The sequence below is a fragment of the Zonotrichia albicollis genome, chromosome 3, assembly GCF_047830755.1.
Source record: "Zonotrichia albicollis isolate bZonAlb1 chromosome 3, bZonAlb1.hap1, whole genome shotgun sequence".
Taxonomy (NCBI): domain Eukaryota; kingdom Metazoa; phylum Chordata; class Aves; order Passeriformes; family Passerellidae; genus Zonotrichia; species Zonotrichia albicollis.
In genome coordinates, this window is record NC_133821.1 from 108,067,367 (window position 1) to 108,082,637 (window position 15,271).

The 15,271-nt window shown below is 34.5% G+C and overlaps 1 protein-coding gene across 13 annotated transcripts in view; it reads right to left on the reverse strand.

The window, feature by feature from the left end:
• The window catches only part of ADGRB3 (adhesion G protein-coupled receptor B3), a 445,578-nt gene that overhangs the window by 10,861 nt on the left and 419,446 nt on the right, over positions 1-15,271 (reverse strand). For 7 of the 13 annotated variants that reach the window (XM_014264918.3, XM_005483935.4, XM_014264914.3 and 4 more), the window contains 4 exons: positions 13,824-13,919; positions 12,449-12,488; positions 9,232-9,875; positions 8,960-9,073 (listed from right to left, as the gene is read on the reverse strand). In XM_014264918.3, coding sequence (XP_014120393.1) covers positions 8,960-9,073; positions 9,232-9,875; positions 12,449-12,488; positions 13,824-13,919 — 894 coding nt within the window. The remainder of the gene's footprint in view (positions 1-8,959; positions 9,074-9,231; positions 9,876-12,448; positions 12,489-13,823; positions 13,920-15,271) is intronic. The other 6 variants (XM_005483937.4, XM_014264921.3, XM_014264919.3 and 3 more) reach the window with 2 other exon arrangements.

Below are 15,271 nucleotides of genomic sequence, written 5' to 3' on the forward strand. Positions count from 1 at the left end.
AAAGAAAAAAGAGGTTTTATTAACAAGGGGACTATTCAAATCATATTAATGAGTCTAAATAACATTCTTTTTTTTCCTATTAGGTATGTATTATTATCTTGTAAGAAGATAGAGATTTTCATCTTGATAATTTAAGAGTAATGTGTGACTTTGCGTAGTTTATTAGACCAGTATCATCATATTTTCTCTGAAATAAACCAGAATGCATTTCAGTGGGATGCATAATGTGCATGTTATTTGCATGCAATTGAACCTGTTGATGTATAAAATATTTCTATATTTTCTGTGATATTTGAAAATTATCATCATATTTATACATTTTTACACAGGTAGCTATACATATCTATGATTTAGACTTTTTATAGGTTTACAGAAATTGATTCTTTCCTACATCAGGCTTACATTGGTACAACTCCATTGATTTTAATGGAATAAATGACAGCAAAACCAAGCCGAAGCCACAGCTTCAGCTTGTTTGTTTGCAATGGCAATCTGAATGGAGAAAGCAATGACTTTGTTTTAAACTTATGACAAATCTGATTCAAAGCATCTGATATAAAGCAAGAATGATTTACTAGTGAAGTAATCACTTGTATAAAATGCAACAGAATATGATTGCTTAGACATGTTACAAATAATTTAGCACAGAATTTTTTAGATCCAAAAAGAAATCAATTACAAAGTCAAATTATATCAAAAAGAAGCAGAAATATTATAGAGAAGGGATAAAAATATATTTTTTCTTTTAAAGTTGGAAATTAAATGGCTTGCAATAGATTAAAGAGATGTAGAAAGAAGAAGCTAGATTGTGAGAGCTGAAAAGAATGTAAAAAAATTGAGAATGAGAAAAAAGATACATTTGTCTTCAGGAAGGAAGGTTAAAGAAGAAAAAAGTACTCCCAAACCCAAAAAGACTTGCTTTGAAGCTTAATCCTAATTTTTATGAGAGTGTATGATGGCTTTAAGTCACAGTGAAGGAACCTTTTCACACTGCATTTAATTTCTTCAGTGAAGAAGAATCAAACTCACTAAGTCAAGAGGAAGAATCTTCCTGATTTTGATTTTATCTGGTTTAACAAACCTGCATGTTTTAGTAAGCTGCTTTGTTTTCCTGAAATTGAAAGGAATGATTTTACAAGTCTTCTGGCTGTAAAAAGTGGAAGATATTTGGTCTCTGAGCCCTTGATTGTACCACTTTGTGACATGTTGTCTGGTTTTTCAGTGAAATTTTAATGCTCCATTCCACAATAATATAAGGAATATTACTGCAATACTGTCGACACTCTGATGCCTAAAGGGCTCTGAGGCTCTATAAAAGAACAGTCTAAGTTAAAACAACCAACAAAACAAGCTTTGGAGAAGCCATCTTTAATCATCAAGCCTAATTTAAAGAGAATCTATGCATTTGTAATGAGGAATGATCTACTTTTAAGGTACAATTAGACCACATCCACCATTGAAAATGCTCAGTGGCCACAAAATAAGAAATATGTACAACAGATAATGCAGTGATATTTACAGAAGCAACTTTGAAAAATATTTTAAAAAGCTATTTTTAAGTTAGAGTTCAGTAATAAACCTGATACCAATTAATCCTAAGTAAAAATATAGCAAATTTAGGAAAAAAAAGTTCAGTTGGCTAGGTACTGTGATTTGTAAAATTGAAACTTTTGTATATTGCTTTGTGTGCTTGACTCCAGTGAAAATATTCCTGGCATAGCTGGATTATTAGGTTTTGCACCCAGACAACTCTATCACTGTTTACATGGTGAAAATGCATAACTAACAGTCTGCAAAATATTCAGTTGTGCTACTGTCAGAGAGAGGCAAGTATTGCAATTCAGCTGTTAGTTCACACCAGTTATGACTAAACAGGTCATATAGCACAGGTTTTTCTCAGTGAGGATTTTTCTAGGGCTCAACAAGAACCTATCACAAAAGCATTTATTTTAAACTTATATAGTAAGGAACATCTGTTCTGAGCTTATGCTTCACATTTTTTGTGTGGCTGCATACAATGAAATACAGTACAAGCACTGCCCAAGCATAAAACATAAAATGTGCGTAACTGCCACAGGAGCAGAAAAGTTCTGCAAGGTTTGAAAACCAAAGGATGCTGATTATGAATGTGATCCTGAACCATGGAAAGTTATTTGCAATATTGTCACTGACAGCACTAGGTACACGATCAGGTCCTCCTGGGTGCTACATCATTGTACTGAAATGACAGCAGTGTTATTTTTTGAGAGGGGGAAGCATGAAGTCATTAGGAAACTTACAAGGATGAAGGAGTTTCCACTTAGTCTCAATTGGAAGTTGAAATGTTACTCAATTGCTCTAGTTTCTGTATGATATGTAACAGCCATGAAAACAGTTGCATTAATTGTGACTGCATATATTCTTTTCCTCTTATATGAAGTTTGTTATGTCTCTTTTGGCTGATGAAAAAGGAGCTTTCCACACATTCCTAAATGCTTTCAGAAATCAACCATCTAGCTCATTCTACATTAAACTGACAAAAGGCAACTGAGTGGAATAAGGGGGGAAATTTCTTTGTGTCAAATGAGCTGCTGAACTGGTCACATCAATATGTTTCTTTCCAAAAAGCTGTTCCCTTTATGCACCTGCAAAACTGAGAATTATTTTAGCAACACAAAAATGACACTGGAAGTTGGTGGGTTTTTCCCAAGGATCGGTTGGAGATTCACTCGAGTATTAATGTTAAAAGAATACAAATAACAAAAACCTGTAAAGGATATTATCTGTGGTTTGCCTCATTTAGTATTTTGTATTTGACCAGGTCCTGCTATGACATTTCAGGAATGATATAGAGAAGGACAAGTATAAAATCACATTTCTGCCACAATACCTTCCATTAAGTCTTCAGTAGTTTCAGAATTTCCTTGGGAGGAGCTTATTCTGAAATCTAAAATGTGCTGAAGTAGTGAATTCCACAGTTTAAATATGTAAAACATGACAAAGGAAATTAGGTTGTTTATCTCTCTGACATTTTATTGATGTTCCTTTTTTTGATATTATAAGACATGAATAATAGTTTCCTATTCGCTCCTCACTCATCTGTTCTCCAAGCTGAAGAGCCCCAAATGCTGGAGAACTGCAAGGGTCAGTAATAAAGGGAGTGTATAAAACCTGAAGATCCATGTAATTAGTTTTTCATGGAAACTACTAAGGGAATTAATTAATTAATAATTATTAAAATTAATAATTACTAAGGGAAATAGTGGAAGTCCTTCACTCTAGTCTTGAAAGTGAAGTTTGACTAAGTTTTAGAGAAATATATTGTAGATGTTCTTGCACTGATAGAAAAGATGACCTGACAAGAATTTTTCCATCTCTGATTTCTATGGCTCTTTAACCTTAATTGATAAAACCCATTTTATGTAGAAAAAAACCCCATACCCTTCATGCCAGAGCCAAAATAAAACTCTGTGAAAAAAGATTTGTGGTAGTAATTTATTTTAAATCAATTTTACTTTGTGCTAATCATGTATAGCTTCTCAGTGTAATTCCAGAACAACTTTAAACTCTGCTGAGGGACAAAAATAGAATTTCGAAGAATAATTTCCATACTCCAGCACACACTAATCCGCTGGCACCAGGAAAGAGCTGCTCCTACTAAAAGACTAATAAAATCCCTCTCCATGTCTGTAAAATGACAAATGCCTGTTTTCCTTCTTATTCTACTCTGCATTACACCACTATCTGATTAATTACATCAGATACTCCTAAAGATATATTTCACTGTGTAAAGCATAATTGAAACCAGAGATACCATATTATAGAGAGGGCTATAACCATGCTTCCATTAATATAAAATCCTATTATCAGCAGTTTGTAATTTGCTCTGAGATAAGATTTGACACACAAGATCTTAGCCTGAGGAGGATTTTTTCCCAGAATAAAAGTAAAGAAAAATCTGATTTGGCCCTCAAGAGATATAAAGGTGGAACATACAAAGATGGTTTTGATTTTAAATGCATTTTGTGTATATATAATTGAAAAACACTCTGTTTCTTTTAAATAGAAGATTGTTGGCTACTAGCTCACAATATAAGCTAGACATAAAGGCAGCAAATTTTCATGAAGAAAATAATTTAATGTGGGAATTTTAAGTCTTTAAACACACTAGCCAATTCAGTATGCCAATACACAGCATAAACATAACTTCAAAGATCTCACTTTAAAAGTATTCTGACAAATTATTGTGTTCTGCTGCTCCCTGTTTTTATAGGGCAGCCTGCATATTTATTTACTCAATCAGCTAAGACCACTTGCTTTGTGTTTCTGAATGCTTTGAGGGAAAATGTAGCACTTGTTAAATAGACAATGATAAGATAAAGTCTGCAATATATGCTGCATTTTACAAGACTGATTAAAATTTCAGTTCTTCACATCTTTAGTTACTACAACAGACTCTGCCTGATTCTACCCCCACTTCTGTAAGATACCCTGAAAATAACCTGCCTCAATTTCTGAAGTCAGAGGACTCTGGGACCTACTCACTCAAGTGAAAGAAAGGGAGGGTTGTTACAGGGCTAGATTTCATTTTACTGAGAGTCACAAAATTGGCAAGAGCTGTCTCCACAGCTTATTGAAGAATGAAATGAGGAATGGGAGGGATAGAAATCTGAGATACAGAATGCCTGAAAATATATGCAATGTGGAAACATGATAAAGAAGAAATTCCTGTGGTGCTCATCTCTATATTTTTGTTCTCTCTTTTTTTTTTTACTTCTCATGTCATAAATCAAAATCACAACATTTTGCTTTATTTCCCTGCCTGATGCTCTTGTACTTTATTGATGAAATTGACTATTTTAACTTTGTATTTTTTTCCTTCTTTTCCTGGTTTGGGGATTTTATTATTATTATTTTAGATTTTGTTCCTTCCCTGCTGTTTTTATCTCATTCTTCCTAATACCTTAATTTTGTTTTTTCTCCATTTCTGCCATATTTCCCACCTTTTTTTTAAATTTTTTTTTCTGCTCTTTACCTATCTAATTTTTCTTTACATTTCACTATCTTAAACATACCCCTTTATTTTCTTAGCTGTAGCAGTATTTTCTTCCTTAAGTCCCCTGTCAGTGATTTGGCCAAGGACCTACAGAGTTGACTGAATGTATTAAGAGCTCTCATAAATGAATACAGAAGGATTATTTTGGTCACACAATCAACTTAATACACATAAAAATCTCACAGCAGAATCTGAGACAGAAAAACAAAGAAGATAAGAGTCTGGAAAGAGAATTCCAGTTCTTTACGTGACAAATAATTTGTGAAGTCCTTTCCTTCCCATTCTTGTAAAGCACATGACATTTCCTCACCCCACCCCCCCTTAATAAATGTTTCTATTGCCTGTATTTGCTTGTTTTTAATTTTATAATATTTTAAAATCTTTGTCTTACAGCTCTTTTCCATTTCTGCTCACACTACACCAACCACAGTTCCCTTCAAAGAACCGTTCATTCTTCCACAAAGCTACCAATGCAAGTCTCTTCACAGGTATCTACTTCTTCATCCATTTTTTTTGCCCAATTAAAAGAGATTAATTACTTTTCCTGGAAATACGTTTCCCAGATCAGCTTCTTCCTCTACATTTAAACCTCCTAACTTTGCTCTGCATCTAAGTGTCTGGGAATGCAATACTTCACTTCAAAGTAATTTCATTTTAATGAGCACAACACTCAGTGTACATTTTCAAAACAAAAACCATTCCAAAAGACTGTATTGAGTGTTCTTTTCATTAAAATCAAAACACTTTGAACTGAAGGAGCATACTACAAGTCACTTTGATGCCAAGGTAGCAAAGCCAGTTTTAATCCATGCATATAAGGAATGTTCAGGAGATTAACCAGATGTTTGATTAGTCCTCCTCAGAAACTCTGTGCTGTGCTAATATGCCTGCCTGTGCCTATAATCACGTAAGTACTGTAGGGTGCATACCAAATACAATAAAAATCACCAATTTGCACATTGCAAATCTGCACATCCTTAAAATTATACTTATCTGGGCAATACTTGTATGTAAATATTATGGCATTCTCAAGCTATCTTTTGCAAACTAAAATTCCTCCAGACATAGTAAAGCATTTCACATCTAAGCACTTCCTTTGGAAAAAAAAATAGATAAAAAAGTTTTAGAAGAAAGTTTGTGACAAACAGTAGGATGCATCTACTAAATTTAGGACATCAACATTTTTGGTGCTTGTGTTTGAACTACTCATTCTGACTTTCTCTATGGAATCTGAAAAGAGATACATGCACTGAGGTATGTAATTTACTTCATCCTGGAGCAGATGTCTAAAAGTGGCCTAAAAATGGCTATTTGACTCAATTGACTCTATAGGGGAGCCAAATGTGAAGAGCTCTTTTTCCATTTCAGAAGGGGAATGTCTACATTTAGATATTTAATGGTAGGGTTGGTGGATCCTCCCTTCAGGGTTAGAAGTCGGGATATCAGTTTTTTGTGCTGATATTGTAGCTGTGTTCCTGCTACAAGCTGATAGGAGGGGGAAGCTTTCTGCTGCTCCGGATCTTCTCCTTCAGAGCTGGTCCAGTCATGCTCTGTCAGGAAAGAGTTGGGCAGGGTGATCTTGAATGTCCTGCTGCAGGTTTTGCTGCTCCATAATGTCTGACAAAGCCCTGTCTTTTGAAAAGTCTTGCAATCTTCCAAAAACCAAATTCCTTGCCCCCTCATTTTTACTTTGTTTAAGGCAGCCACAAAAGTTAATCCAGCGGGTCACTTCCAGCCAATAACATTTTGGGCTTTGCCTCAACCCTTGCTTCTTACACACCTGCATAGTAAAAACACAATCACATTCTTTATCTGGCTGGATCTGCTTATCAGGATCTGTTTGAGACCGATTTTCTTCTACATACAATTTTCTTTCATGCTCCTATCTTCAGTTCAGTGCAGCACATCCTCATCCAGTAATGTCGGGAATCACAAAGGCAGACACAAAAGCTGAAACAGTTTCTTTCATTTCTGACCTGCCACAATATCTGTGCTTTTTTCCTAATACATGGGATTATGCTGGGTTTCATGAGGTTTACAAACATAACTGGCATTCTGGACCAAAATACAGCCTTCTAAACCTAGTATACTTCCCAAGTTAGAAGGAGCTACATATTTACTATCTTGTAATATTTTTCTGCATTTTCTACTACATAGTTATTAGTCCCTCCTGACTGTAAAAATGATATACAGAATGGTGACTGAGACTCTGTGTGTACATCCCATCTTAGAAAGTTAAAATATGATACAAATACAGTTAGAAAAATAACTTTAAAGGAGCAGGACATTATAATGATCAATTTTCAGGCCTATATTCCAAAGTGGGGTCAGGAACTATAATTTTGTGTATGCTGAAGTAACTATTGTCACAATTTTTACAACTTAACTAAAATCTGCTCCTTTTTTTTTTTTTTTTAAGGTGTCCTAGATGAACTTTCTCACCAATGGAAGAAAAGAGGCATCACCAGAAATTTATTTACAGTGGAGGTTTGGTGGCAAATATGTCCATCTTCTCAAAGAATTATGAATCTTCCTCACATATCCATATGTCTAATATTAACTGGACTGGATTTAAGCCTCTATATCTGACAAAAAATGATTTGAAAGATGGAATTGTAGATAGCTGGGAGAGGATACTGCTGGAAGGTGACTTTATCTATTCTGCTTCTTCTGCTTCTGGGGTTGCATTAAATTTGAGAACTCCTGTGCATCACCCAAGATCTATTAACTAATATACCTGAACTGAGGGCAGTAATTTCTTTAACAATGCAGACTTGCTCTGAAAGAGCCTGTCTGCCTGAGCACTGAAAGGGCAAGGACTTAAACTATCTTCTAGAAATAATTTTGAAAATTCGTTCAAGATTATACATATTCACTTTAACAGCAACCAAAACATGGATAATTTTTGATTCCTTGCAGATCCACACACTTCATTTTCTATTAATTTTAAAGTTAAATCAACTCTTGTAAAAACTGATTGTAGTACACACACAATATAAACAGCACAGAAAACATTTTGCTTTCAAAGCCTGTAAAGAAAGCTCTTAAAAAGAATCTAAATTCTGATCTTCCACCCAAACTCTTCATAAAACTTCATTTTCATCAAACTTCAATTCCATTTTGAAAGAAACATCTATAAGTAGCCACCATTTATTAAGTATCAGCTGCAGTTGCATCTAAACATTGAAAAATAAGGCTCAGTCTCTACTTCCCTACCCAGACGGGTCTAAACACTGTAGAGTAATAGCTAATGGCTTCAAGTTCGCACAATAAAGTAGAACTTTTTTCCATGCGTGACTTCCTTCAGAGAATGAGTGAGTACCATGATTTTCTCATTTGTCTTTCTCTGTCCCATAAAATGCCATGTTTCACAACATTTGACGTGCTGGTGAAATGTATTCTCAGTTCTTAAGGAGGTCCAAGTATGAAATAAACTCCAGCTCGCTCCCAGCTTTCACATGTAAAAGCTTAATAAGAATGGCAGTATTTGATGCTTAGGTCTTAACCATTTATTTCAACAGTTTTCACTTTGAAAATGTTTAAATCCCACAGACAGATTGTAGTAATAACTGAAAGCCTTTTAAAGGCTTTTCAGTTCACTTTTGCAATCTGACTGGAATCTATGATACTCCACACGAAGCCCACCTGTACCTATTGCACACATCAGTTGTACCAATGCCTGCATGCACATGCAAACAACACTAAATCAGTAAATGGTGAACTGTTGGATGGAAGAATCCAAGATTTACACCAATGAGAGCAGAATCAGACCTATCATATCTGAGACAGATATGATTGTCAGCAATAAAAGGGCAAATAATTTCAGCTGCATGTGCCTGCAGGTAGGGTCAATGATTAGCACTTGTATCTTGCAGGAATAGTTTTTCTTCTCATAGCAACACAGAATTTTCCAGTGGACTTTACCTGGTAGGTCACGAAATCCTCGGCAGTCGTGTGGAATGTTAAATCTCCAGAACTATATTTTTTCATACAGACTGGCTCTGAAACTTTAGTCTTGTTTTCTAGGTATAAACACTTCTGATAATAAGAGAAATATGAACAGCAGTGTATGATCCCAAACAATAATTTATACTGAATTAAAACATTAGCTTCACCCCTCAGACACAAGACACAATTTATTGTCTTACCATAAAATTAGAAAAACAGAGCATGCAATTTGTTTATGCACCACTGACCTCTAAAGAGCTCATTGATATTGTGGATCCAGTTTCACTTCTTGATAATCCTGCATTGTCATCCAGCTCTGAAGCAATGAAATTCTTCACTGCTGTGCGGGGCTCAAACGGCAAACTCTGCATATGTTCTTGGGTGGGAAGATGCTGGTCTAAATTTATATTAAATTGGTCCATTACAGAGGGATTCATGTTGAACTCGGGATTAACTTTGTAGTGCAGCAGCCTTTCATGAGGCAAGGTATCCATGCCTATATTCATCTTGCTTTCATCTTTCAGGGATGGCTGGGTATTTACTGAGCCCCGGGGCATGACTATATAGTCGCTCTCTATCATCCGCTCTTGAGGATGGACTATGTCCATATCTGCACCTCTCAAATTGTCGTCAGTGCATAAATACACAGTCCTCCTCAGCTCGCTGTTGTCTTTTTTCAAGCACTGATTGGCCAGTTCACTCATACTCATAGGCATGTGGAGACCTGTTGGTTGCTGGATGATGACTTTGGAGATGATGTTTCCAGGCAAGGTTGAATAGCTCATTCCTTCTGGGTTTGGTCCCTTTTCCTCCTCTTCATCATTTAGTGAAATTCTAGAAAGTGTTCCTGTTATAGTGGCTGCTCTGCAAGGTCCAATGTCTTTATGCAGAACTGTGGGCCAGAGAAGAGGATTCTTACAGCATGAAACCATATCAACCTAACACTGCTTTTTCTTGCAGCTTTATCTAGCAGTGCTTCTTTACCATTGTATCTTCTAAAATATTTTCTATCCACTTATTAGCTTTCAAGTTATAAATATTGTTTTTGGAAAAGCTTTTCTGTGGTTTTGGTTTTTTTTTTCTCTTAATTTGCTGTGTATAACTGTCACTGATCTCTGACTAACTTCAGTCATTTATATGAATTAAAACCACTTCATTTGTTCCTACTGACTTCTATAGATTTTAGGTGAGTTACAGTGTAAGCAAAAGCCTGCCATGTGGAACTCATTAAGAGTTTTCCAAAAAAATACAGTATGACATCCTTACTGCCATTATTAACTCCACATAACCTTCTGGAAAATGTCAAACAGATTGTAAGGCAGAATCATTTTGTCAATCCATTGTAATGACCTACCATAAGACTATAACTATGAGCATGTGTTCCTAAACTCCTAAATGTTACTTTTCACTGACTTTTAAAAACTCTTCTCTGTTAAAATATGTTTTAAATAAAAGTGACAAAAGAATTACCACATTGGGAAAAAATTCCATTGTTATCAGAAAGAATATTTTACTGTATCTGGAAAGGTTATAAAGAATATAAAAATATTTTATAGCAGAGTCATAATCCACTTCTGTTCTAGCCTAGACCTTCCTGGTCAAACTTGCAGCAACATTCAATGATTTTTTTTGGGGGTGAGGTTTACATGTAAAATTTACTAATCCTGCTATAAAATTCAAAATTTCCAGAAGCATTGAAGAATTGAAGCATTCAAAAGCAAAGCAGCTATTCAGTCATAATTATTCATCTTTCAAAAAACAAACAAACAAAAGAAGAAGAAGAAGAAAAAAAAGTACATCTATAATCTAAAACCTGTAATGAAAGAAAAAGGGTAGAAAACAATTAAAATAACCAATTTCTGAACTTATTCCAGCTGCCTACAGGGATTTTCTGGTCCTGGTTGAAAATATTTTCATTCACACCAGTGCTATTATATACAACAAAACCCAGCTCATGGGCTGAGACAGAAAGACAGATTCAAGTATCTAGGTTTTACATTTGCATAGATTCTGGTTGCCCAAGGGCTCTGATGACCCAGATCCCCCAGTACCCGCCTGTCAGTTCACTGCCTTTTCCATAGCAAGCAGCTCATAAGACATCTGACTTTCCTTCCTCACACTAAACTAACTCTCATTTTTTCCCATTATGAAAATAATGATTTTCTTCTAAACAACAGTGCACAAATACCTGAATTCAGTGTCTGCTTCATTGTTTCCAGTGACACTTGTTCAAACACTTCAAACAGTGATCTATCCTTAAATTTTTCCATTATCAGAAAGTGAGTTCAAATGCTTATCAAGTAAAGCCTGTTCATGACAGCATTCAGAGTCATCTCCTGTAGGACACCTCTGGCAAGGCCCTCTGTACTGCAGAGCTATTCTATCACAGAAGTGGGAACTACATGGATCTATGCTGGATTTTTGTCTGCATTGGATGGTGACACACAGGCATTTGTGCTACAATGCACTTCCCTGATTCCTTCAAAATACATGTGCATATTAAAACTGATCTGTAGGGAAGAACTAAGTCTATATAGCAAGAAACTCAATTGGCACTTTTTTAAAGGTGAGTGACTGGAAACTCAAACTTCACCTTAATGAGATCAGCTTTCTTGGCTCTGCATTTAGCCAATGAAGAAAGAGTGTCCTTTAGGTGGCTGATGCAGAAGAGCTAAATCAGGCTTCTGCTCTGACTCACCCCAGAGAGAGGACACACTCTCCCTTTATTGAAAACTGAGGGTGTTTAGGCAAGACTGTTTCCCTAGGAAAAACTGTCCTTTGGAAATATCTCCTAGACTTAAATATTTCTGTAGAGTTTAAATAGTAATTAATAGTAATTAATTTTAAATAGTAATTAATTTTATACTGCACTATTTAAACAAGGTTGGCAAATAAATAGGTGAAAATTTGTTGTCTTTAATATACGGAAACAAATATAGCCAACTGATTAAAGATCACACTACTGAAATATATTTTTAAAACCTGCAACTTTTCTCATTAAAGTGGAATAAAACTTAATTTGCTTAAACTATTGTTGATTTCACTTAGAGTCCTAACAAATATACCCATTTTAAAATGAATGCAAATTGATGCATCCTTCATATAAACAGCTGTCAAGATACACTATTTTTTTGTTGTAGAACTGAAATGATGTTTTCACATTTGCTTGTGTACCAGGAAAGGAAAGCTTAATGCATTAAGAATTATCTTCTTTCCACAACTATTTGCTTTCTAATAGACAGTCACACCTTTGACTGCTTTCTGAATGCTCAATTCTAGTTAATGGCCCTAGTAACACAATTAAATAATGTATTCCCAAAGTGACATAATTTTTCACATTTTATTTTGTTTAAATTAATAAATATTTCCTACAAACAGCTAAAGCCCAATATTTTTCTGGTTTTCACTTCACAAGGAACTTGTACAAGACTATTTGTTGGCTAAATGGTCTCTCAATGTTCTTACCTGACCGACAAGCAATGTCTACATCCTTCTCAAAATCAGTCTGTAACAAGAAACAGTGAAACAGAACAGCCATTAATAATTCAAAAATAAACCACAATACCTTTTTGCCAACTAGCACTTCCAAAATGTCTTACAGGGTCATAGTCTGTTAAAAATGGTTTCTCGTTGCCGAGAAGGTGAAATGTATTGTTTTACAACAGCAGAGCTTTATAAACTTCCTAAAGTATAACTGGGTGATTTTCAAAGTATGCTGCCTGACCAGAAAACATAAAATAAAATAGGTGGAAGTAGAGTATATAATTTTAATAAAATGACACAGTGTATAGTTTTTAAGGTATATGGAAGAATAACTTCTACATCTCACCAAAAGATCTTCTTTAAGGAAGATTTTCATAGTAATGTTATGAAAAAAAGTATGAAAAATAGCCTGCAATACAAATTACTGTGAATTCAAATAGTCCATCCTGTTTGAAAAGTCATTAATTTGTGTAAATGAAGCGCTTATGTTATAAAAAATTCTGTAATTTCTTTTTATTAATGTAGTCATATAAAATTTTTGTACTCCTTGAAAACAACTATTATTTATTTCATTATTCAAAAATTAATGGTGGGAATAAGGAAGAATTTTAACAGTTCAAAATCAAAGCACACTATTCCTAGTTAAACAAAACTATTCTGTTAGAGAATTTATTGACTTTTTCTTTTTATTTTCACAAGAAGTTTATTCCATGCTAAATGTTCAGTAAAACTGATCTCCTTCTTGCTTGTGAAGTCCAAACATTAAATTCTTTTTTTGATTCATCATTTTGAAGGGCATCTGCTTGCTGTACCTTGCATTCTTGCTGAGCCTTGCATGTCTTTAGGGCCTGATTCTGACCCCATTATAGTCAATGACAAACTGGTGTTCAAAGTGAAGAGACCACTATGTTGTATTAATACATTACCTAATAATATTAGCAAAATTCACTATCTCTTAATTTAATACACTAAATAGGTTCCCCCTGTAGAATGTCTAGCACTTTCTCCTTATCTTGTTTGAGAACATTTTTCAAGACCTCATGAAGGGAAATGCATCAGTACTCTACAGCAACACTAGAAAAAGTCACAATATATTATTAAATTCTTTTTTATTCTTTAATTTAAGATTCTTTTGTCCTACAGAACACTGGCGGAAGATACCAACTCACTGTGCTCCACTAAATAAACACACCAATAATTTAAAACTAGATATTTAAGCAAGTAGATGATAACCTAAACAGTCTTTTGCTTAGGTGTTAATATTTCAGCTATACAAACTTGTTACGTACAACACAATAAGTTTTTCTTTCTGTTAGGAACACTAAATTCATAGTCAAAGAGGAAAATAAAAGCTAACCATGATTTGAGCATGTCCATTAGGAAAAGAGCTTGAAGAATCTGCATTGATTGGATCCTGGCAATTTCTTAGCCGACATCTGAATGCATCTTGAACCTGTGAAAAAAATATCTTATACTGATTCTTGTGAAACATTGTAGACTTCTAGTAGAGATTACATTAAATCATATAGAATATGATGCATGGCTTTTCTTTAGCCCACTTCATAAATCAGAGGCAATAAACATAAATGGCTATTTCTGTTATTTCATACATTTGTAATACTTTGTGGCTGCTATAAATTTGTCAGTCTATCACATAGAGACCACAGAATTAGTTTTATGTATTAAAACTAATAAGAATTAGCTACTAGACAGTGATTATATGGTATTTAAGCCACATTTGTCTTGGTGATAGTATTTGGCTTTGTCTTATTCAATTTGGTAGATGTCTGATAACAAGATTAATAGACATACTGTTAACTGTTAATATTGCAAGATAAAGTGTATCTTCTTCTTGATAAATGTATTATTCTTGAAAGACAGTTCTTTACAGTTACTGTAACCAGACAGTAGTTGAAATCAGTTCTTAACAAGTATTGCAATCTCCTAATTGTACTTTAAAGAATAAGTCTATTTGAAAGACAATACTGATTCCGATAATAATCTTTAGCTCCATGTACATGTACAGAATCTAATGCATCTTCTAGGGTAAAATTCTCCAGATGAGAGAAGTATCTTCAATGTGAGCATGCGAAGAAAAGTGGACTTTTTGCACATAGACAGATTTTTTGAAAGTACAAAAGCAAGATGTGACTTGGGAAACAACTTGGTTGGGTGATCCAATTTCTTGTTCAAACATAAAAAGTACTATGAATTAAATGCCTATAAAAAAACTACATTCCATTTATTATCTGTAAAAATTAATTGATGTCTTATTCAGAATAATTAAAAGAGATAAAATTGTCTTCTACTCGTGGACATTTTGTGAAGAGCAGAAGAGGATAATTCATCAATTGTTGCTGGTGAGAGGCAGTCCCCTTTAAATGTATCATATTCTAATGTGAGTTGTTGAGAAGCTATCACAAAAGCAAAAGTGAAATTAAAACCATTCTAAATAGCAAGCATTTCATTAAGGGCTCAACCATTAAATGAATAGGAGTGCTTTGCAGTCTTGGTAAGTGACTGCTACAGGTGGAGGGAGCAAAAATAGGGCAGAAGGAAGAATGAAGCAAGGTGGGAAGGTCTGGATTGATTTCAAAACACCAAGACTTACCACACGTTGTAATTTAAAGTGTGCTGTATTGAAACTCAGATTGTGATTTTAGGTCACTACACTTGCTTTGGTTTTCCATGTTTTTGGTATTAATTTAATTTGGCATTTCCCAGTTGCTGCAAATTTAGTCCAAGTCTTCTCTCACTTTGTCAATGCTAAAGTTAGGGCACACTTCAGAGTTTTATACTCTTGGA